General features: G+C 31.9%; 2 protein-coding genes across 6 annotated transcripts in view; both read right to left on the reverse strand.

Moving 5' to 3' along the window:
• Window positions 1-25,426, reverse strand: part of Ca-alpha1T (Ca[2+]-channel protein alpha[[1]] subunit T) — a 400,576-nt gene that overhangs the window by 240,886 nt on the left and 134,264 nt on the right. For all 5 annotated transcript variants that reach the window (XM_035079824.1, XM_035079822.1, XM_035079823.1 and 2 more), the window contains one exon: window positions 24,517-24,939. In XM_035079824.1, the coding sequence (XP_034935715.1) occupies window positions 24,517-24,939 (423 nt within the window). The remainder of the gene's footprint in view (window positions 1-24,516; window positions 24,940-25,426) is intronic.
• LOC118064904 (uncharacterized) lies at window positions 10,568-11,559 on the reverse strand. The gene is made up of 2 exons (XM_035079826.1): window positions 10,984-11,559; window positions 10,568-10,883 (listed from the first exon to the last, which is right to left on the reverse strand). Exons 1-2 carry the CDS (start codon window positions 11,440-11,442, stop codon window positions 10,722-10,724), a joined length of 621 nt encoding a protein of 206 aa, XP_034935717.1. The 5' UTR covers window positions 11,443-11,559; the 3' UTR covers window positions 10,568-10,721.

Here is a 25,426-nt window from a genome sequence, read left to right on the forward strand (position 1 = left end):
CTCTTTCAGCTTCAACTTTTTATATAGTCTTCTCTCTTACTTATTATAGGTTGTATGTTATACTACATGACAGTTTTGAAACATATCACTACAAAAAAAATGCAAATCAACAATTCATTGTTAAAAAAAAATTTTTAATGAAAGAATGTTCAACATTAAACAATAAACATTGATAAAATTTATTAAAATTTATTCACAATCATACATTTGTATATAATTAATTAATATTAGGTATAAAATTCGATTGTTAGTCTCAAAATTCTTAAACATATAAATATTTATACAGAAAAATATTACACAATTTATTATTTATTATATAAACACAAAACAGATGAATGATTTTACTTATATAAAAGACAACTTAGAAAAATATAACTGAGCTCGAATCTCGAAGAATCGCCGTTGTTGATTGAAATAATCTCTTATCAATTTATTAGCTTTTTACCAAACTTTCATAGCACTTTTGTATGTTGAATTTTTTCCTATAAAAAAATCTACATTCGGGCTCAATAAACTGATTCGAAGGTATAAAAGATAACTTGGAATCATAAGAAAAAGTCAGAATCTCGAGGAATTATAATTTTCGCACTTAATAATCTTCTATTTATTTATCAGTATTTTACCAACCGTTTCTAGCCTGTTGATAAGTTAAATTTTTTTCTTATTGAAAAAACTACGAATCTCGTTTGAACCCTTAATCTAGTGTTGTAAGAAATAACTAAGAAACATATAAATTAGCTAAATTCTTGAGAATTCCGAGATTCACTAGCCCTTCAGCTATAGATAAATATAATCGTTTAAGAGCAAAATATAAACCTAAATTACTAGAAATTACATTAAGCGAAAGACGTCGAATGAGAGTAATCGATTTACCATAGGCTGTAAATGAATCAAATTTAAGTATACAAATAATCACAGCATTTTGAGCATTTGGACCGTGCTAGAAGATATTGGAAATGATTTAAATACTGATGAAGAGAAGGATCCTCTAGGACTGTTTGATTTGTTATGTGAAAAATATCATGAAATTAAACCACTATTCACTAATCATATGCAATATGTGGATCGGTGTAATAATTGTAGTTATATCAATACATACTCGGAGGAAACTTTTCGATTATCGTTTCCTATTCCTTCAAGTACAATGAATATTAATAGCTTACTCAGGAACTCTTATTCACATTGGCTAAAAAAAAAAGGTACTTGTCCAAATTGTAATCAAGAAACTGAATGTCAACGTAAAATTACTATATCTTCTACTGGACCATTCGTTGTTATTTCCTTGAACATATTTCCTGATGGCAAAAAAATCGATAAAAATTACACTAGAGGTATTCTTCAAGGTACGTCAATAGAAAAAATAAATATTTGTGATAATATATACATGGTGAAAAGCGATGTATTCTAAAAGGTAACTCTATATCGCAGAGTCATTTTTACAGTATGATAAAAGAAAGTACATCTTTAAAGTGAGTTAAAATTGATGATTCAAATCATGAGTATGAAAGGTGGCTAGTAAATAGTAAACGGGTTTACGTTCTATTTTTATACAATAAAAATTCTAAAATTTCGAAAAAGGTATAGAGTATCTCACAAAATGAAGAGTACAATTAATTTTAAAATCGAAACAATTTAATTCTGATAGATATGTAAAATACTCAGAGGATTGAAGTTATATATTCGTTTGACTGAAATATTTTAACTAAAGTTACCACTGATTCATTACCAAATGAAATTACGCAATAAAAAAATATACATAACATTCGGATCATCTTATGACTTTGATGATTGTTGAAACATAAAAATAAATAGTAGGGTAAGGGATGGCTATACGGGGTGGAGGAGGCCATTAAAAAAAAAGGGTACGATAATGGCAGAATGTACTGTTCTTCGCAATAAAAAGAGTTTGAACGCTACCATTCGTAGCATTGACATAAGCTTCTTCTTTCTAGCAAAGAAGTGAGGATGTTTTAATTCATAACGTGATTTGATACATAAAGTTTTATGAAACAAAGTTGTTGCAACGATGTTTTAATGAATTCCACATCACATTACCTCAATTTTGCTCAACTCAACTCGAATCAACATCCCTTGGTGGAAATATAGATAAAGCAAAAACTCGTAGCTTGATTTTAAAAAATCTTGAAGTCAATATTCATAAATCATACAGCGGTACTTCTTCACAATTTGCCATTGTTAAATTTGATGATTGAGAAACCATAATAATGCTATTGGATAAACAAGCGAATATACCTAAGCAATTATCAACATCATAATCTAGTCGGAGTGGCAATCTTGAATCACAAAACAGGAGCAACAAATTTAATTATAAGAAGAGCAGCTTTTTCGGGGAAATTTGAATCCATGATTACTCTCGACCATCGTAAAGGACCTTGAGATATCTTAAGGGACTGTAGACGATTGAATATAGTGAACCGCGATGTTTCTACCGAGGGGAGTTGAGTTAAGTTAGGTTGAGGTAAGCAGAGTTGACCTAAGAGTAGTGCTTCCATCGCGACAAAGAAGTTAAGTTTGAGCGTAAGTATAGAATGCGTCACCATACACATCCTAAAATTCATGATGTAGTATACGTATACGTGATTTCAGAAGTTTTTCATATCCAAACATATAATGATTAAGTATCTAATGATTGAGACAAAATAGTTTTTTTTTTTTTGTTTCTTAACTATAGACATTAAAAATTTCTGAATATTTTTCGTAAGTGACAACGGATCTTGGTGAAATTTTATGATTTGTAATCTTTTTTTGTATGTGAAAATATTAAATCGAACATTCTATGATTATTTAAATGTGGACTTGGCGCTATTTTTTACCGACATCCTCAGATGTCTGTTTTTTGCGGATACCAAGTTAATGTCACTATTACGTTTCTTTATAAGTTAGACTGAACCAATATTAATTTAAAATTATTATTAATAATATGTAACCTCGACAGTATACAAATGAGTAAATATTTTTATATGAATTCGATACAAACATGACTCTGCCGTGGTCTGGGTGTGAACCGAAAGGTCCACACGACCAACTTCCCAGTGGAAAAAATGAAAAAACACCTCAAATAGAACCCGTTCCCGATTGTTTATAACAAATTTCATTGTTTTAAACAAAAAGAGTGAGTTTCTATTTATGTTATACGGTTGGTAGCTTGTTTTTAGTAAAAGATAAATTTAGTATTTCAAACGTTTCTACTGAGTTAGAAAGAGAGAGAGAGCGATGAAAAATTGACTTTAATCGAGTACCCGGGTCGGAAAATTTCGATGGGTCTTACATTGATTACATTGTTATAACATAACTTTTACATGGGATACATTGCTAAAAAATTTTATTTTACATCGCTAAGATCATTCTTACATTGAAAATGGTATAAGCAATGGTAAATTAATATATGGCAGTATTAGTAATGTAAGAGCAAGATTATTAAGGTTTTATATGTAGATCTTGAGTTTACATTGCTTACATTACTAATCGTCTAGAGCAATATAACTAATATTAAGAAAAAATGAAGCAATGTTACCAATGTAGAAGAAAAATTATGAAACATTTCATGTGTGAATCTTGAGTTTACGTTGGTTACATTGATAATAGTTTCTAGTAATATAACCAATGTCAAAAAAGAAGATCGTTAACGGATGATTATTATTTTCATTTTTATTTTATTAAATATTTTGTAACAATGGTAATTTATTATTAACAATGGTAATTTATTATTAACAATATTTCAAATGTTGTACATAGAATTCAACTGTTTATTAACAGAAAAAAAAATTATCAATCAATATAGCACAGTAAGAATCGAACGGTACGCGCGATCTTCAAGTCAAGCAACATTTAGGCCGGTAAATAGATGGATGGGTGACCGAAAGGGAACACTAAAAATAAAAAAAAGCAATATAACCAATGTCAATACCAATGTAGTTCTAAATTTATTTTTATTTTTTTCATTGTATTATGATTACATTGCTTCTTTCTTTTCGTTAATAACATTGAATTGACATTGCTACTACAAAAAAGGGAATTATACAAAGGATACAATGTTAAAGCAATAAAATCTTAAACATTGAAAATGAAATTTAATTTAAATTATTTTTACATTGGTTGTATTTCTAAAAAGCAATGTAACCAATGTACAACCCATCGAAATTTTTCGACTCGGGTAGGTTAAATGTTGACTGACCTTGACTGGAGCTCAATGAAAGCATTCTTATTGTGATTTGTTCGAGCGAATGACATGATTCTGGGGACGATTCCTGGGAAATCGTTTTTAAAAAATTTTCTTGAAAGTATTATCTTTTAGCTTATTTAATAGCAATCAATAAATTGATTGATGATGATGAGTAAGGTTAGAAATAAGTTTATAAACTATCTATGATAATAACCTTAATCACCTTAGATGGCTCATATGATTATTGTTCAAAAATTATTATGGATGTAATGAATTTATAGAAAATTGCATTTTACTTACCATAGTCATACTTTGAAAAACTTTTTTAATCTTATTATTCGCACAATCACAAAACAAACTTACTCAAAAAACTTCAAAGATAATGTGCATTTCAAACTTACAAATAAATCTGGAACCGTTGTCATGGAAGATAGCGCATAAGTGCAGTAATTATCAAATTTTTTATTGATTAGAAATGATCTCGGCCGATAATTTATCAGTTAAATTTATGTATTTACCATAAGAAATCAATACCTACACAACCATTATTTTTGAATATTAAACATGGTTGATACCGACTAAACATGAATAATTACAACAAAATATTATTAATGATAATGAAAAAAGAATATTTTTCTTCAAATTATTAATGCCAATAATTTACCATAATTAAAAATTTTTCATAGCAATTAACCATTTTAATTTTTTACTAACAATAAGAAAATGTAATAAATAATAAAAAATTATTAATAGTTTAAAATTGTTAATTACGAAAGCTTGTTGTTAACATCAAAAAATCACATTTAGCCTTTCTTATGAACATGATTGTAGTAACTTTGTTACTGGTAGAAATGATCAATTTTTTAGTTACATCAACCACAATTTATTGCTCAATAAACTATAAACGATCATAGTTGAGATCACTATATTATAGTTGTGGTGATCATTTAATTTTCTCTTTCTCTTTCTTTTTATGCCACCCAATGAGTTCCAGATCCATCTTTATTGTATAAATTGATAATTGCTGACTCATTTTTCCAAGGTTCTGATGATGGTAAATCATTTTTCATGAAAACATTTCAAAAATATTTCATTTTCAATTTCCCTGTATACTTCAAAAAATCAAAATTAGATAATGCTCCTGTTAGTGAACCTGTAGTATTTACTTTTTTTTTTTATTTTCTAATACCATTTCAAATTTTGTTTTGAGTTTCATAACATTTACAACACCCCACGCTGCTACTTTTTTGCCTAAGCCAGCGTCTCAAGCTAGTACGCGTTGCCACGCTTTTTTAGCAAGCATTTTATCTGCTGAATGTCTCTCTGATGATTTTCTCTATTTTGAGACTATGCTATATCCTGTGCTCGATAAGGAATATCTAATGGATTGATTCCTTGATCACTTCGAGCCAATTGTTGTTGTAGTTTTCCATCAGGTCCACAAAATTGATATCCAGCAATATATAATTCTATAAAAGCAGCGGTATTTAAACCCTTGCACTTAGTTGACTTCGAGATGGTGTTTAAGTCACATAATTTCGAATTATTTGTGGAAAATCACGAAAATATTCTTCCAATAAATAAAAATATGAAAACTAAACATCATGGAGAATTACTACCCAATACTATACGCTCAGTTATTCGTGGGCCATCAAATTGTAGGAAAACAAATGCATTCTTGACTCTCACAAATCATCAATAGGTTATGTTTTAAAAATATTCATCTTTATTCTAAATCATCTAATCGACATAACTATAAATATTTAGAAAAAATTACTTGAGCCATGAGAAAAAGGTCAAATCCTATCCAACTAAAACGAAAACTATTTCATCATGAAGAAGATGTTTTTCTCCTTCTTATGTTAATATTAAAAAAAAGAAACCTAAAAGACGCAATCAAACAGCAGAAATTGAAGCAAAATTAAGAACTATGAGAAAGTTAATTTCTGAAAATATTATAAAACAAGAAGAAAGAGCCTTAGGCATAAAAAAATCTGCAGCAATCATATCAAGCACCCCGTTCAAAATTACAGATATATTACAACAGTATCTAAAGATGCTTAGAGGAAATAATATAAATATCGACACACAGTGTGGTGTAAGAAAACTTCGAGGAAATATCCTTTACATAGGAGATTCTGAAATACGTTTTAAGATAATAAAATTCTCATTGCTGATTGTGTATACACAAGTACACCTGAACTACTTGAATTATTATTTAAAATACTTTCCAATAGTAGTTTTGTTGTTGATGAGCAAATTTACGCTAAAATTGTTGATTATACAAATTTAGATAGAAAAAATTATGGTTCAAACCAATTATTGAAAATTTTTAAGTGTAAAAAATATAGGGCATATATTGAAAAGTATATTAGATGTAGATTATCATCTAAAGTCGGAAAATTTCTATTCCAACATAAAATATCTTTGAAAAATTAAATATCAAATGTCATCTGCTGGGATGATCCTAATGAACTCGTTGATAGATTACGATTACTCATGGCCTCTTACAATGCCGGGAATAATGCTTATTCAAATAAAACAATTTCAATCATTGAAGAGCTCAGGGAAGCAAATGTTAAAAAGTAAAAATTTTAACGTAAAATTTAATCAAAATTCATTCAAAATCTAATTACAATTTACTTAGAATCTAAAAAAATAAATTCTCCAAAATTTCCATGATATATAAGTCTAGAAAATTGAGTATTTTTGATTTATGTAGTGGCTACCGTACAGCTGACATGGTTACAATAAAAGGAAAAGTTGTAAATGAAGAAAAAAAAAAAGGAAAAATAAGTATCAATCATCATGATTCATATTAAACTCCCAATTATAATCAACGTCAGGGCTCTCCAGGAAATGATTCAAATTAACCAAGAACAATAACTATGATGTTGATAGTGAAAAATTGTGTAATATAGGTGATGCGATAAATTTGAGTGATGCTATGTCATTCAAAATTTTAAAGAATACTTCTGAAGGATTGAAAAAGCAAATTAAATCAGTTAATAATAAAATGGGAAGGCTCAATAGAAGAACAACGGATATAACATCCAAGATTAAAAATGGTGTAGCAGCATCAGCACAAATTTCATATTCAAATACACTTGAATCTTATACATCTTCTACACAAAACTCAATCAATACAACAGTTCAAGGTTAACAGTACTAATTCGATGAATTAGAGACGATAATTAAAAAAAGAAGGTATATCTTCTGAAGTATAGTCAGAAACTTATCATTGATGTGTTAACTCTTGTGGTATTCACATCATTTTTAGAAAACGTTGGGAATCTACTCATGGTCTAGTGAGAGGACTTCCCTTAATTGGTTTATAATTAACTAGTGACGATCAGTTTGATATTGATGGTAAACGATTTGATCGTACATTAAGAAAAAAGTAGAAACAATCTACTACAGGTGGTAATTACAAGTGGATTGATATTTTATCTTCTCTAATGAAATCATATACTAATAAAATACATAGACTATTATAATATAACCGAAAGATGTAACAGTTAATGATAAAAATAATTGCTTCAAGATATTTGTAAGGAACATATTTATTCAGTAAATAAATGTTTAAAATTAAAATTTAAAATTAGAGATAAAGTCTAGTTCTAGTTGTTCCCAATTTTTACAATATTCATATAGAAATACACCTTTACGTATTATTAAATTAAATGATTCATCCTTGGGGAACTGAATACATGTAATTTTTTATCATTACTTAAAAATAAAAATAATTTATCAATACTAGAACACATAAAACGGAATAAATCTGTAAAACAAAATTGGGGTAGAATTCCGTACTGGGAACACCTTCAAAAATCCATTCTTTGTGCTAGGATACACTAAGATAGTGAATAAATTTATTGAAGCCGGATGAGGGACGGCGCAGGTCAAGGGGGGAGCCACATATGACGAATACAGGCACGATTTAAGGCGAATTATATTGACTGGCAAGATAGCTTAACTGGTAGAGCAGCCAGCGCGTAACTGGAAGGTCCGGGTTCGCGTCCTGGTCTTGACAGAATATATTTACCTCTGAAAATTGTCTTGAGCTAGTCATGGAGTAGTCTATATGTGTTTAATTGGCTAAAAGCGAAGGTTGTAACGTTGTGAGCATCACCCTCCCCTTATTTACTCAGCAGTCGGTGAACAGCTGATATAATTAGTTCACCGCGCCACGATAGCGGTTGATAATTACCGACCGTCATCTAAGGATCAACTCTATATCGATGAATTGAATACTTATGAGGGTGTTAGGGCATTTTCCCATGACGTCACAATTGCTCGCGAGTATTTTCTGTTATATTTTTATGATTATTTATAAAATAGCTAGCCAGAGATAATGAAAGAATATTAATAAAATCTAACGACTTGAGCATTAAACTAGTCAGAGTCCGACCTAACAAGGAAACCTCACAAAGTGGCCACCGTTGATTTAGCGGAGGTTTCTATATAATAATCTACGTCGAAAATGATGAACGGCGTATTTTTTCCGGCGAAAAAACGTTTTTAAGAAATAAAAATCACCCCAAAGTTGACACTCTATAAAGGTGATCTTTAATTTTCACAAATTTCTGATCGAAATTTTCAAAAACGACCTTATACGTTAAAAACAACATAAAAAATGGAAAAAATAATTTATTTGCATATTTACAAAACTTACAGATATGCCTTTTTTTCATTAAATGTAATAGAAAATCTATAACTCAAAAACTATCATTTATTTTTTGAGGAGATCAATTTTAATCGTAAAAGCATGAAAAACTATGAGATACATGTCTTTGTAGTTTTCAAAATAACATGAAAATCGAGACCAAAAAAAATACTCTCTTTTTTCCCAGATTTGTATCAAAATGAAGAAGATGAATCATGTATGTATTTATTCATTTTTTACATATATGATAATCATTGTAAAAGTGATTTTTTACACCATGCACAACGGATAATTGCAATATTTTTACATCCTGGAATTTCACAATGAGACTTACAGTTATCTTTAAATGTAAAATCAGTTGGATGTTCGGATTCATCTGTTTCAATTTATGTATTACTAAACAAAATCTATTTTGTTTAAATGAGAATATTGATTATAAAAGTATAATGAAATAAACTCGTTAGAAAATCTTAGAATTATAATTATAAACTAGTATCATGAAATAATGAACTAAAAATAAAATCTTTGTACTAATCTTCTACAGAATTTTCTGCTTTTCGCATAAACTTCAATATTGCAATGTTTTTACTGCAAATTTTCGTTCCAAGTAATTCGTATTCGATGTAATGAAGAATATTAGATGAGCTGGAGGGTACTTGCGATGCGAAACAAAATATGCTGAGATTATTCCAAGAATGATATTTTCCATTGATGGATTTCTTATTTCCATCATTACATTTTCATCTGCTACTATATAAGCCTTTAGTATTGTTTTTTTTCAATATAGATTACTGCTTTAGGTGCGTCATATTCTTTGGTTGTCAAAGGTAAAGTTGATGACATCGCCTATATCAAATGTACCAAAACATATTAATAAAGTATAGTAAATTTAAAATAAGTAAATCATTTATATATATTCAATTATATTTACAATTAATAATTTTTCAATTCATATACCTCTTGCACAACGAATAATGAAGTAATTTTTTTGTTAGCAGTAAGCTTTTTCGAAGTTAATTCTCTGTATAATTGAGTCATTATATGACTTTTTAAACGATCATCATTTGCTTCAAGTGAAAAATACTTTAATAGTTTATTTATCATCATTTCTATTGGATCAAAAACTGTAGTTTCTGTCAGGTTTTTTAAGTTTAGAAGCTCGAAAAATATTTAGAAATCATGGAAATGCAATAGGTTTTAATAAAAGCAATGATGGAAACTCGATTTCATTCAGTAAAATGTTAGATATCTATTGCTTACCATTTTGTAGTGCTTCAATGCTGGATATTTTATAATGATATGTGTGATCCTGTCTGCTCCATCGTTTGTCTAGAGTAATTTGCAATGAATCTTTAACATGGAGGATGTTAACATCTTCATCGCAATCGATTTCTAACTCTCTCAACGCAGTTGGTATGTCCATTTCAATATTTCTACACATACACTGAGAAAAAAATTTCGTTGAATAAAAAAAATTTTTTTTTAATCAATAAAAGAAACTTCGAATATTCTCAAAATAATATTTTATTCAGCCTAATAGTAGTGTTATTAAAAACACATTTTGTCTTTTGTTCCAATGTTGCGACAAGTTTGAAAACAAATTTTCAAGGTTACGACAAGAATGAAAACAAATGACATTTCATTTATTTGAGTAAATAAAATGATTTCAATCAAATATTCATAATTTCGAAGAAATATTTTATTGCGACTATTTGAAATTTCAATGTTAATGATCAAATGAAATATTTTTTGTATGAAGTAAATTTTTTTCTCAGTGTACATAAAACAACAGTACTTTGTAGGAAGTTCAAACATTTGTTCATTATTCAAACAATCTCATTTAACTTTAACAGCTGAAAATCATTATTATTACTATCCATACGAAGGAGATGGAAGAGCCACAGCTAGTTCTGATGGTGGTTTAGGTTTGGGGTTTCCTACTTGATCTCGTTTAGTGCTTTTCCTACTTTCTGGTGCCTTTAAATTTCTTCGATGATTTCGAATCCATGAACTTAATTGAGTTCGAACTAAACCCTATTTATTTTAAAATTATTGAAATAATGTTATAGAAATAGAGAAATATTCTACTTGATCAATCATGATATCAATAAAGTAAATTGTTCACATTACTTACATTTCCACTGGGACCAGCAGATAATTCTAAATATTCAGCAACTGAATCAGAAGCTAAATTACCATACTGATCTTTTGATGGAGTCCCATCAGTTTCATTGTATAAATATTCACCCCAAAACGCAATAAATTTATGTCGATTTGCAGCAGTTATTTCTGTTTTAGAAACTGTTTTTCTTAGATCAACTGTTGAAGGTCTAATAAGAACAACATTTACATCAATACTATTTGCTATAACCTTATCTTTTTCAAGTTCCCGAAATTGATCATTTCTTCCAGCATCTCTTATGTGTAAGAAGATGTCATGATTTTTCATTTTTCTGTCTAATAAGCTGTCTGTTAAACATGCTTGTTTCAACCTACTGCGAATCATTTCAGCGTCAGTCATATTTTTGTCTAATGTACATTTTAAACACTTGCACCTTTCGCCGATAATGCAATAAACAGTTTTTTCCATCATTAAATGTTAATGTATTCAACTTTGAAATATTATCATTTTAACACTATTTAATTATTGAATTTTGATAACAAAGAACACATACATCTAGCAGCACACAAGTACATCTAACAGCGTCACTTGTACACATAATTTTGTATGTTTATCTATAAAACTGTGCTATTTATATGTATTTCAATTGTAAAAGTTGTATGATATCGTTTCAAATCTATTTTACCTATAATCATTATATTTACAATCACCTCTCCCAAAAAGTAGCTATTATATGTGTACTTTATTTTGTAGTACAATTAGATTTTCAACACGTGTTATTTCATGAAGTTTATAATTTATTGACTCGTGTAATACTCTAATGTGTGTTGCGAACCTTCGCACGTGTCGCTGTAACACGTTTTTTTGGAATTTAAATTATATGTGTGTTGCTTCTTCAGAGTTCAAAAGGTGTGTTATACGATTAACACATATTTCTAAATATTACACGTGTTGAAATAACACACAAACACACCTGTTACTAATAGTTTAATACACTTAAAATAAACTACATGTTCATGTGTGTAACAATAATACTATTCTTGTAGGGGATGATGAGGAGAGTATTTGTGCAAATTTTCATTACTTGGAAACAATAATTACTATTGTTTATCGAGTGTCAAAGTTTGGCAAATTGCAATTTTCCACCTTTCATCGCTTACGTAGCGAGAACGATAAGAGATATAAAAAAAAAGTTAGCATCTTTTTTGTACAGAATCGAATTCTCTACAAAAAAGTCCGCCAGAGCACCTGTCTATCGTGGACAGGTAAAAATGAAGGCACGCTAGAAATCGAGCATTTTGGGCGCTCCGGCAGAATATGCTGTTGAGCGCCTTTTTAATCAACATTAAAAAACAAAAATATTTTCAACATCTGAAACAAATTGGAAAAATTATAGAATGTTCAGAATCGTTTTCTAAACAGTTTCCAATTAAAATTAAAAAAAAAATTAATTTTCCGATTTTTTATAGTATCTGAAGCGACTTTTTCAAAATTTTTTTCGTGAAGTTTGCACCCTTATATTTTTTTCGTTTATGGGCACATTTTATAGCCAATTCAGGAGCAGATAGGACTTTTTCCGCTCTATAAAATGGCTATCTCAGTTTTTTTGAAAAAATATTTTTTAATACCCAAAAGTATCCAAATGTTGTTTTTGGATTCTTTCACCCTTATTTTGGGAGTGAAGTTATTTTTTAATATGAAAATTATGTATAGCAAAGTTTCATATCTTCATGTAAAGAGTCTAAAACAATTTTTTTCAGCATTTGTTACAGATAAATTTTATAAACAAATGCGTAATTTTTAACTATTTAAAATTTTTTTTTTATTTCATTTGTACGTTTTTCATGAACAATTATCAACAAAATGTTGGATTTATTGAAAATTCATTTGCAGTCTGTTAATTTTTGATTGTTTATAAAAAAAAATAGTTCCTACAACAACATCCTATTGAAACTGTTTAGAAAACGATTCTGAACATTCGAGAATTTTTCCAATTTGTTTCAGATGTTGGAATGAAATGTTGATTAAAAAGGCGCTCAACAGCATATTTTGTCGGAGCGCCCAAAATGCTCGATTTCTAGCGCGCCGTCATTTTTACCTTTCCACGATAGAGAGGTGCTCTGGTGGACTTTTTTTGTAGAAAATTCGATTTTTAATGTTATTTTTAACGAGTGAGCTCGTTTTGGAAAATTTTGATTAGAAATATGTGAAAATTGTACATCACCTTTGTAGGGTGTTTACTTGGGGTGTGATTTTTACTGTAAAATAAAAGTACAAGAACAACTAATATTAGTAGATCGTTTATTAAAAGTGACAAATTCAAATACAGAATCAATGAAAAGACGTCTAATGTTAGCTAGTCTTAGTCTTGAACTGGAGATAAACAAACATTCCCGTCGTTGCTATAAACAATCTCATCTTCAAGCAATCGTCGTCAACTAACAAACTTCTGTTAGTCAATCAATCTATAGATGGAGACATTCATATAATTTACACTTTTCCCGATCTTTTAAAAATTACCTCCTGACAATTTCTAATAGCTGAGTGTCGATATTGGATTATGCCGGAATAAATAAACATGCAAAATCAAAAATTAAATTTCTAATTTGGAATTATAAAAATTCAATTAATAATCATTCAAAATTATAAAGATGAATCAAGTAATCATCCAGCCTAGATTTCATCATCGCCGCTTCCCAACTCTGCGTGTTTGAAAATAAATAAAGCAAATCATTCTGGCGGAAAAAATTCTGCAGCGGATAAAAACTTCCAAAACACGCCAGAATAATCTATATTAACTAATAATGTGACTCTATACAATTTAAAAATCTTCGATACTAAGAGTCCGTCAGTCAAAATTCAAAACTTCAACAATCCTTCTTTCCTTCCTCCTTTTCCATCGAAAAGAATCCGGGAAGTAAAGAATAAAAATCCACAGGAGCTGGAAATACAAAGAATCTTTAAGGTCAAAACAAGGGAGATTTAGACAGATTTTTGAATATTTCTGCCGCATAAAAATCATTGAGAAATTCTCAATTGTAATTCAAATTCTTTTTTTAAAAAAATTTAATTCAATGGTTTTACTTTTTGGAGTAAATATCTCCAAATTAATAATCGACTACGCATTCTATTCATAAAATCAGACTTTCATAATCACAAAAATAATCGTTACATATTACTCATCTTCCAAGGAATCTCCAAAAACACAAGTTTAATAGTCTCATCAACTATTAGAACTTCATAGAATACCATAAACACTTAGTACCTAACTTAACTTTATTATGGCCATTAATGAAGGAAAGGTTATCAACACAAACGCTCCAACCGTGTATATCCTGTAGTAACTCCACGAGAATGCTTTGATCAATGAAAGCCAACATTCCAAGATTGGAAGTTACAAAAACCCTGAATTCAACAGAAATTAGGAATCCAGGAAGAGACAACAATCGTCATCATAAGGAGCGAGTCTATTTATATGAACCACCTTTGAACGACCATTCGTAATTTTCTGAATTCTAAAAACAACTAAAGGTAACCTTAATTCACGACGTAACATTAATAATGCTGGAAAAAAATTCTATATTCTCACATCTGGAAGAACGATGAGCTAACAAAAATAGAGGAATCCACCATCCTAATCTTTTTGATTTTTATAAATAAATTTTGATAAATATTAAAGAATAATCCTATGTAACCTTTTGACTAAACCATTAGATTGAGGATGAAGAGGTGTAGTTCTAGTCTTTTCAATACCAAAAAGATTTATCACCTATTGGAAAATTTCTGATTCAAACTCTTTACCTGGATGGAAATGAATTTCTAAAGGGACACTATATCTACAAAATATTCGAGAAACTAAAGCTTCAGCAATAGTAGAAGCCTGATGATTAAAGGAAGGAATTGCTCCAGGCCATCTAGTAAAATAATCAGTAACATGATTGATTTAACTAAGGAATTTATTTCAAAAATACATTCTTTATAAATTTGTGCAAAAACAACCTCTAAACTAGTTTTGATATTTGAGATCTTCATTTCCGCAGTCTCGAGAAAATCAGAATCAAATTCATCGCCAGAAACTTTAAAAATAGAAAGAAAGAAAAATTATTTGCTCTATAAAACTACTTATTAAAAAGAAAAGAATTAACAACTGTAATATCAGCAGCAGTATCGACTAACATATTACACTTTTTACCATTAATTACCCCTTTAAGTATTAGTGAAGGCTCAAATAAAGAATCCGAATCTTAAAGAATCTTCGAAGAACTAACTGAATTATGATTTAATTCTAACGAAATTTTTTTTTGTAAGAATTTACAGTTGAAGAGTTACCGATACTTTTGAAAATTATTTCTTGAACTAGCTCAAACAGCTTGAAGAACGTGACAATTATTTCTCAAATGACCTTTCTGTCCACAAATCCAACATTGAAAACCTTGAGAAGAATTTCCATTATTAAATTTCCTGAAATTTTTTTTAGAAAAATTAAAATTATTATTATTTCGGAAATTCCCATCATTGTTATTATTATAATTTTTATTATTGAATAATTCATTTGAAATTGAATTTTTATTATCTTTATGATCATCATTTCCAATAACATGATCATTTAACATCTTCGGCTTCGAAACATAATTTATCAATCGACGCCCATTCGACAGCCCGTTAAGTCGCAGATTGAAGAAATTCTAATCTTCCTGATCGTTAATAGGGTTGTTATTTTGGATTATTTAATCTTGCAATAAACTGTAATCTGACCATTCGTTCTCTTCAATCACCTGAAATTCCCGGATACGCATATTTAACGAATTTATTCAAATTGTTGAAAAAATCAATTAAACATTTATTTTAAGACTCAAATAAGCCCTAGAAAATTGAACTTCACCGAAACAGTTTTCTAAAGATTTCGATAATACACTAAAATTTCTTGAATCATCTACGCTCAAGTTTTCTAAAATTTCCTGAGTTTTGTCCTTCAAACAGAACACTATAATTGAAGCTTTAACCTCATTCGACGAATTATGTAATTAAACGACGGTCTCAAATTGACGTGTATAAGATTCCCACGTCTCAAAACCATCATTATCTTTTTGCGAAAGATAATGAATTCCCGACGGACGATGATGAGACCGATTCGATAAAATTTGAATTTAAATTAGAAGAATTATTAAGAGTAACAATTCCTGAAGAATCATTCGTCAAATGATGATTATCATTGTTATTTGAATTGAGATTATTATTATTATCTCCTTTCGGCTCGTTATAGGTATCTGGCCAGGGATTCTAGAGCTCTGACCTACCTGGGACCTGACCAGACAGGATTCTCATGCAGACACCCGACTCGCTCAGGTTCGAGAGTGAGCCAGGGCTGCAGCCGTTCAGTCATTGTTTACAGTCGTCTCAGAATTCGGAAAGAACCAAGGATGACCGCTTTCTGCATACGAGCCGCGAGAATCTCAGCCTGACTACGGCAGACTGGTATTGTTCGAAGCTCTGTCAGAAAGCGGTCTCTCATCCCTCCGAGGGCGCCAATCACCAGGACTATCACGTGCGCTGTGTATTCATGATAGACATTTCTCATGACCTCCATGAGCTCTCTGTAGCGTTCCTGTTTACTCCCTTCTTTTGCACATATATTCGGCTCAGCCGGGGCTGAGAACTTAACATAATATACGTGCTTAGTGGTATGGTCGAAAAGAGTAATATCCGGCTTATTGTATTCAATGTGTTAAGGCGTAGAGAGCAGGCAATTCCAAAAGATTTTTGCTCACCCGTTTTCAACGACTGACTCAATTTCACCAGGCACATAGGGCAGCACTGGTATCTTGTCTATACCATAAGAATGCCGAAGGTGGTAATACAGCACTCTTAGGGCAGCGTTATGCCGGTGAATGTAGGCGAGGGTAGAAAATACACCATCTTGGTCGGCCATAATGAATCCTTGGGTCTCAGAGAACAAGCCAGCTGACTTAAGGTTTTAGAAAGTCAGCTGGCGTGACAAGTCCTGTGTTTTAAGATGACAATAAGACACACCATGTAAGGACTTTGCCACATGTTCGTCGCGGAGTTTTAACTGCTCGGTTGTTTTCATATCAACCTTTCGCTGCCTTCTGGTCAATTGCAAAAGCCTTAGACCGTCTGGGCTGCTAGGGTCGAAAACTGAGCCGAGGTTCTGCGTTGCCTGATATGCTGCTCTATATAGAAACGCATCCCTTCCCAATAGTTCAAAGCTGTTCACAAACTTGAGAAGAGGATCAGAGCTCTCATAGATGTCATAAGCCAGGCCTATCACTAACCTGTCATGTAAACACTCCAAACTCAGTAGTCCACGCTGTCTTAAATCACGAGGAAAGTATAGGCGTTGGATAGAAGATCGCCGGTGATGACTTCGATGTAATGTCATCACTTTCCTTGTGATAATGACCAGATGTTTGAGCGTTCTTTTGAGCCATTTGAGTACTCTGAATAAGTATAGCAAGACTGGGACAGCGAGCATATTCGTGGCTTTGACTTTGTTAGGGCCTGATAATTCAGAGCCCCATATTCTCTTAAGTCGCCACTTGTACTCACTGCGGAGAGTATCTTTGATGACAGACACGTCCTGTAATGGAGATTGTGCCTGTCCAAGATATCGGTATGACTCTCCAGCATCCAAATGTTTTATGATGCTCCCGTCTGTAAGCTCGACATTATCACTCCAGTTCGGCGATCTTCCTTTTACTAAGTGGGCAACTGCGCACTTGTCCAACCCAAACTCCATGCCGATTGCACTGGTATACTCGGAAACAACCTCTAGGGCTGTTCGGAGTCTCTCAGGACTTGCCGCGTACACTTTCAAGTCATCCATATAAAATAGGTGTGTGACTTTGTGTACGCGGTTGGAGACTGGTCCGGCTTTATATCTAGGCGTTTGGCGTGGAGTGGCAGATAATGGCGGCAGTGAGATGCAAAATAGAAGAGGACTCAGAGTATGTCCGTGGTATACGCCTCTCCTAAACAGCACGGCTCTGGTGGACACTTTCATTTCACCATAGGTTACGGTGAAAAGTGTCCTCCAGAGAAGCATCAGATGTTCAATGCATCTCGCTATTTGTGGGGGTACTGAAAGGCATTCGAGCAAGTAGAGGAGAAGCTCGTGAGATGTTGTATCAAATGCCTTTCTGTAATCCACCCAGGCCATTGACGAGTTGCGCTTATAGTAGTATGCGTCTATTGTAATGCATCGGTCTACTAATAAGTTCTCCTCATAACCTGTCAAGCCATGTTTGTTGCCACGGTGTTCGTTTATCTGTCTCCATATAGGTTCTATTGCAGTTAGAATACTCTCGTTCAAAATCTTCGTAAACAATTTGCAGAGAGTATTCAGACATGTGATAGGCCTGTAGTTTTTAGGGTTAGACAGATCACCGCTTTTAGCGATCAGCACAGTGCGTCCTTCAACGAGCCATCCAGGAATGGGCGTATCTTCTCCTAGATATTCTGAGAAGATACGAGCCATATGCTGGTAAGGTGATGTAAATTTCTTCCACCAAAAGGTGAGGATTACATCTGGCCCAGGGTCAGCCTAGTTCTTTGTGTCCCTTAGAGCATTCCTGATCTCATTAATACTGACTCGTTGGAACTCTTTAGGAATTCGTGATAGATGTTCGTCACAGAATTCTCTGAAAAGTTGAAGGGCTGGAGTGTCTACATCTAGCGCACTAGCGCGACCATATATTTCGGTCCAGTAGGTTTCGACTCTTTCTGCACTTGGAGGCTTATAAAGGACAGGGGCTTGCGAATTGCAATGCTTGCTTACAATCTGTTGTCCCTTCGTCGTTTGTTCCGCTTTGCAATTAACTTTTGAATGGCCATTAGCGATCTTATTTTGCCTGTGTACCTCTCCTTTAGGATCAGTAACACGACCGTATTCAAAGTATGATGTTCACGTCTAATACTCACCACGATACGCCAAATTCTTGGCGTATACGGTCTGTGAGTATTTGAGTGATCCATCATTTCCAATTTGTTCTGCGATAATTGTTCCTCTAATCGATTCATCCCTATTTCTAAGGCCAATAATCCACCATTTGAAGAAGTATTTTTTTCAAGACAATCTTTGAAACGAGTTTCCTCATTTCTCCTTCTCGTTCGACAATGGTTTTGTGTTCTCGACATTTTCCAAAATTTTGAAAATATTACAATACACAAAATAAAACATCTCGCCATGTGTGACAAATCACTTCTGACACCAAATGTAAAATAAAAGTATGACGACAATTAATATTAACAGATAGTTTATTAAAAGTAATATTTAAATACAGAATTAATAAAAGGACATCTAATGTTAGCTAGTCTCAGTCCTAAACTGGATATGAACAAACATTCTCGACGTTGCTATAAACAATCTAATCGTCAAGCAATCGTCGTCAACTAACAAACTGTCGTTATTCAATCAATCAATCCATAGATAAAGTCATTCATATATTTTACAATCTACTAGCTAATTTCCACAATCGTGAGATTCTGCACTTTTACATTAATTCTTTTTTTTGTTCTAAACAAAAAAAATTTGTTTTTATTCATTTGACATAATCAGTATTTTCGCTTTGTTAAAAATAAAATGCTGTTCGACTCTACTTACTAACTTTCAAGTGGCACTGCGTTGTAAACTACAACGGCGATCACACATTGTCTTCCAGCGTTTTTGTGATGTACCTGTACGGGTTTCTTCACGTTCAGCATGTAAATCAGCTACAACAAGTAAACGGGGAGAACATGGATTATTGTCATTAGTAGTGCGTAGAATTGATCGTTTGAAAATAGCCTCGTAAGTTAGTTTTTCATTACCACGACCCTCTACACCACGGACAGTTGAAACCGTCAACACAATATTATCGTCGCCACCAGTACTCTGCGCTATCTGATGCAGTAAGTCTCACAGAGTGTTGCTTGTATATTGTTGTGGTGGCCTAAAACGAGACCATATAGGGCTACTTGTTAATCTTTCATAATTAATAGTAAAAGCTACACTTTCACGAGATGTGCAAGACTGTGTAATATATGTTGTAGTGCCCGTTAGTGCTCCTTCAAACCATCCAACATGGTTTTGATCCCTAGGTGGCAGCGTTATCTTAATGATACATTCTTCATCGATAATGAACATCGGTAACTTTTCAAAAATTTTTTACCCCCTCTTTGTCAATAAAAAAATGACGTCCCGAAGGATTAACAATTGTGATGGTATCTAATGATGTCGTCAGCAACGCCTCGTCTTTACTTGCTGAACTCTGGATTTCCTTCGCTGCTGCTCGGGTTCTTAAATATTTATAATTGGATAGTTGTCGTCAGCATGATTCTTCAAGTGGCCTCCAGGAGGAATCATAGCTAACATGAAGTTATAATTAATATTTTCCTTAATAATAAAACTAAATAACATAAGAATAAAAACAATTACTAACAGGTGTTGGTGAATTACTTCTCGTTGGGGATGAGTATCAGTATCATCGGTTACTTTAAAGGAATAGTCTATTGAACTACTCGACAATGACTCATACACCCTATGCAAACCATCCGAAGGAATATCATTATCTGTTTCTTTTTCAACATCAAGTCTACAGGGTATACTGATGTCACAGTAACACTGCGAATATGTGCAAGAAACCGTTGGATTAATATCACAAGCAGACTACCAAGGGCCGCGAAACTCTGTAATAATCTTATCAACGTTGAACCAGTGACCTTTTTCAAGATTCAAAAGTATATTATATATACCAAGTATACATGGTTATTTGTTGTTGCACTTGAAACAGTCAATACCTGAAAATTTTCAATTTCGTACGTGTATATTCCCTGATGATTTGAGTCATTATGTTTATATTTAACGAAAGCTTATAAATAAACATTTTAATAGGTATAATTTATCAGTTACCAATCAGTGATAGCTGTGAGCGCATCACGGACAAAACAAGCGGCAATTCTCAGCACTTTATTTTACTTGGGTAAAGGACAACGCTCAGCTGTTGTGCATGTTGGATACGAAATTTTGTGGCACAAGTCGAAACCGGGCTCATTTTATAGAGAAAAATGCGCTGGATTTAATGATCTAATTCGCAGCCGAAAAAACCAGCCACGTCATATTTTTTTAAATTTAAAAATTAATTTTTCCAATGAATCCAGATGTTTTATGTGATATTCCGTCAATAAAGCAAAAATCAGGCATATTTGACTGAAAAAAATTTTTTTCCTTAAACTTAAATTAAAAAGGAATATTTTAGTCATCTCACTCTTTGTAAATTCACTTTTATTTTTGAAATTTTTTGGATCGACCAGAAAACTTTAATACCGATAAATTGGCGTAATAATCAGTAAAAATGGCTGCCACAGTAAATGATTTCTTTAACTTTTTGAGATGAAAAATATGATGGCCTAGTTCAACTATCGCCGCATTTTCAGCAGATTCTGATAATTTTGAGTTATTAGCTCTTCTACGTAGTACATGATCAGCTTATATATTCGCATCGTTACTATGCCTTTTTTTGTTTACACAGATATTTGTGAGAATTATATAACTGGAGATGTACAGACGCTTCTATTACGCATTAAACCGCTGGATATACATAATTATTTATATGGCACTTCAGCGTATGGAAACGCTGCATACCTCTTTTGAAACCAGATATTCCTACAATCGATATTTGGTATGCAGATGAATTTGGTAAACCTATACCATTTGAACATGATACTTTAACTGTGACGTTACATTTCATAAGATTAAGATAAACATGTTCTAAGAAATTGAATATGACATGCCCTAGGCTGGTATCCTTATATTGGAACACCTCACCAGACGCGTCATGGTATTGGTAGTTTCTTGGGAGGTTTATTCAGTAGTGTTCTTCCCTTTTTAAAAAGCCCAGCAAAAGTCATTGGTTAAGAAACCTTAAAATCAGGCGTAAATATGTACACAAGTCGGGACGAAATTTGAAACGAAAAGCAAAAGAAAAAATTGATAGCTGAATGCAAGATTCAGGCTATATACCATAAAAAAGCAAAAAAAACAAACTCCTAAAGGAAGGAAAAAACGTAACGGCTGCAAAATTAAGAGAAAAACGAAGACAAAGAAAACAAGAAAAGTACGACGCGTTGTAGATATGTTTGAATAATAATGGCTTTTCTCCATGTTTATTCTTGTGAGTGTGCAAAAACAGAGCTGGAATTATTTTCTGTACCACCTATACAGACAACAATTGAAGATTCTTAACTGGTCTTTTACAAGCCTATTTCATCATTAACAGATAACTCTCCGATTGAATTTGTTGTTTAAGGTGGAAGCGACGAATACATCGACTTTGCGCATACAATGTTAAATTTGGAAGTCGAAATTACACCACGCGATGCGATATTGATGTTGGGCCTATAAATAATTTTATGCATTTTATGTTTAACCAAGTTGATGTTGATTCCAACCAAAAATGTGTAGCACCACCTAATAATTTATAATTCTTATAGAGCTTACATTGAAACACTTCTAAATTATGGACGTGATTCAAAAAATTCTCATCTAAGTACGGTCGGCTGGTCTCAAGACACACCTGACAAAATAGATAATTTTACGGACGATAATGAAGGCTTAAAAAAACAATAGCAATATTTATCATATGGTAAAACTTTTGATTATCTTGGACATTTACATTACGATGTATTCCATCAAGAACGCTTTTTAATAAACGGTGTTAAAACACGCTTACGTCTAACAAAATCTCGTGATTCTTTTTGTTTAATGAATGCCTCGGACATTGCGTGCAAAGTTGACATAATTTAAGCATCGTTAATAATGCGACGTGCAAAAATATCGCCTAGCACTTTGCTGTCTCATGCCCGAGTTTTGGCAAAATCCACAGCTTGATATCCGTTAACAGGCGTAGAGGTTAAAGCTGTTTCTATACATGGTGCTGTTCATAGTGAAACTATTGATAACGTTACTCTTGGACAATTGCCACGTCGTAAGATATTTGGTTATGTTGATAATAAAACTTTCAACAATAACAAAAAATTAAACCCATTTAATTTTCATCATTACAAAATTAATTATTTTTCGTTGTATGTTGATGGCCACCAATTATCCCAGAACCCCTTAGACGACTGAGAGATAATTGCAAATACTTCCAGCACACCGTCAAGCGTTTACAACAAGAAGATTCTCAAGTTTGCGGCCAATAATGTATTATGTTTTTGCATGATTTGTCTGTTAATTATCCACTTAATGAGTTTATATCCGGCTTTAGAACAAAATATTCCGAAAATGATAAAATTGTAAGTAAATATTATAAAGCCTTCATGAAAAAAAAAAAATTTTTAATGTAAAGAAAATGTTTTCGGAGGTGAAGGATTAAAATTCCACCAACCATGTATATGTAGGAATAAGCACATGTTTTTCTCCATATAACATATAAACAAAAATAGTCTGCATTTTTTATTATTAGTTTCCACATATTATATTCACAGTCGTTATTGAATGCGTCTATTCAGTTATAGTATTTTTCTAAAGAATTAAAACGTTGATTGTGTGGTAAAAATTGGCCACAGAAAGAAAAAGTGTGAATTCGCTAGAAAAAATTATAGAAAATGGAGTTATTAATTTTCTTCATTTATTTTTAGGGATCATATTTAATAGTTTTCTGGTCTATACAAAAATGTGCACCAAGCATAAATAATGAAAAAATCTTGATCAATACCGGCCACAATAGCTTAAAACATTACTCACGTCTCGTTCTTTGAAGATATGTATATATAAATCCAATTGCGATAAAAGAACACAACAGCTATTATCCTAATTTCCCCGTATGTTTAAAATCTAGTGTAAAGTTTAATTACTAAGAAAACGAACATTCTTATATATTTAATTGAGAGAATAATTAGTACATTTTTGTGTCAAAATATACAGTCATATTTATTTATAACGTTCTTGACACAATTTTCGGAACGTTAGCTTTTTCTACACGATAATTGATTTAATCAAGCGAAAGAAAAAAATTGCATCCTATGTCAAGATTCACCAAGCCATTACAGATTATGTACACTTATTCTTTTTCGAATCGCGAAAAAAATGGCACATTAATCGATTTGTGCAGCTATCTAGATGATATCTTTTTTTTAGTAAAAATTGATATATGTTAGACATGAAATAATGCATCGTTCGTCTGTAGCTGTGACTAATTAAATGTGTTTTTCTTTTCAAATCTTTGTTTTAATTAGTGGTTGTTCAACGTGTTAAGAAGGAGTATTGTTTTATGATCAAATTTTTCTCATTTTGTTGCATCGGACCGATGAACATTCGTGGATTACTTTATAAGAGAATTATGGTTTATGTCATCCGACATCAATACTTCATCAAAACGATCATTCCTTTTCATGAACAATTATGTTGAAAGTAATCAGTTAAAAAAAAAACAGTATCACATCGAAGCATGTACAATAAAAATGCACATCACAATTTTGTTTTCTAGACAAATAAAAATCTAGGAATCGGTATAGGAACAATACAAGTACCAATCTTCTTTAACTTACCTGTTGATGATATTCAATTCCCATACTGAAAGTATTGATCAAAATTGCTAAGAGAATGCCTTGTTGAAAATATTCGTATTCAACCAGCCACCGGATTTTTATTTGTAATGTTTCTAGTACTTGACAATCAATGATTCTTTTTTGTTGACGCATCTCATATATATGTTTCGAACAAAATGAATTATCTTGATTTACTTCTTCAATAACTGCATAGATGGCTGATTGACAACATGAGTATTTATTATCAGACAAGAATTTTTTTTTCCTTTCATTAATAAGTAAGCGTTGACCTTTTATGTTTTCTGACAGAAATTCAATAAATTTGTAATGATCAAATCCGTGCGTCAACAAGGTTGCATTGAATGCTCCACCCAATGCTAATAGCTCTTGACATGTCACTGGTTCATATTGACGTAGTCGCATCTGGAATATGAATATATGAATTAGAGGTAATCACAAATCTAATAGAATGAAATGGCTATGAATATTACGGCAGTTGTCACTCTGAGTGTAATAACAGTTTCGTAAGTAATTGAAGTAATCAGAATACATTCTCATTATTTCAATTCCAGATGAAACATGTATTCTTCAGTGTTTGTGAAAATCGGCGCTAAGCCTATACTCGAATACTATTCAAATACTAAAATTAGATTTTAATTTGTTGTAATCGATAACAAATCATCAACTTTCTCGTTCGATCTTCGAGGACTTGATCGTATTAATTACGTTCTGATTCAGTAAGAGAGACTATTTTACAAGGATCTGCCCGAAAGAGAGAAAATCAGTGTAGAATTTAATGATTGCCCAAAATCTAAAATATTGTGTAAGGTATTGTTCAGTTTTCATTAATCAGTTAGAAAAACCTGCTCTGTCTATGGGGCGCAAGGCCTTCATTGCAAATTTGAGAGAA

This window comes from Chelonus insularis, unplaced genomic scaffold (assembly GCF_013357705.1).
Source record: "Chelonus insularis isolate UGA/USDA-ARS -01 unplaced genomic scaffold, ASM1335770v1 contig_25_pilon, whole genome shotgun sequence".
Taxonomy (NCBI): domain Eukaryota; kingdom Metazoa; phylum Arthropoda; class Insecta; order Hymenoptera; family Braconidae; genus Chelonus; species Chelonus insularis.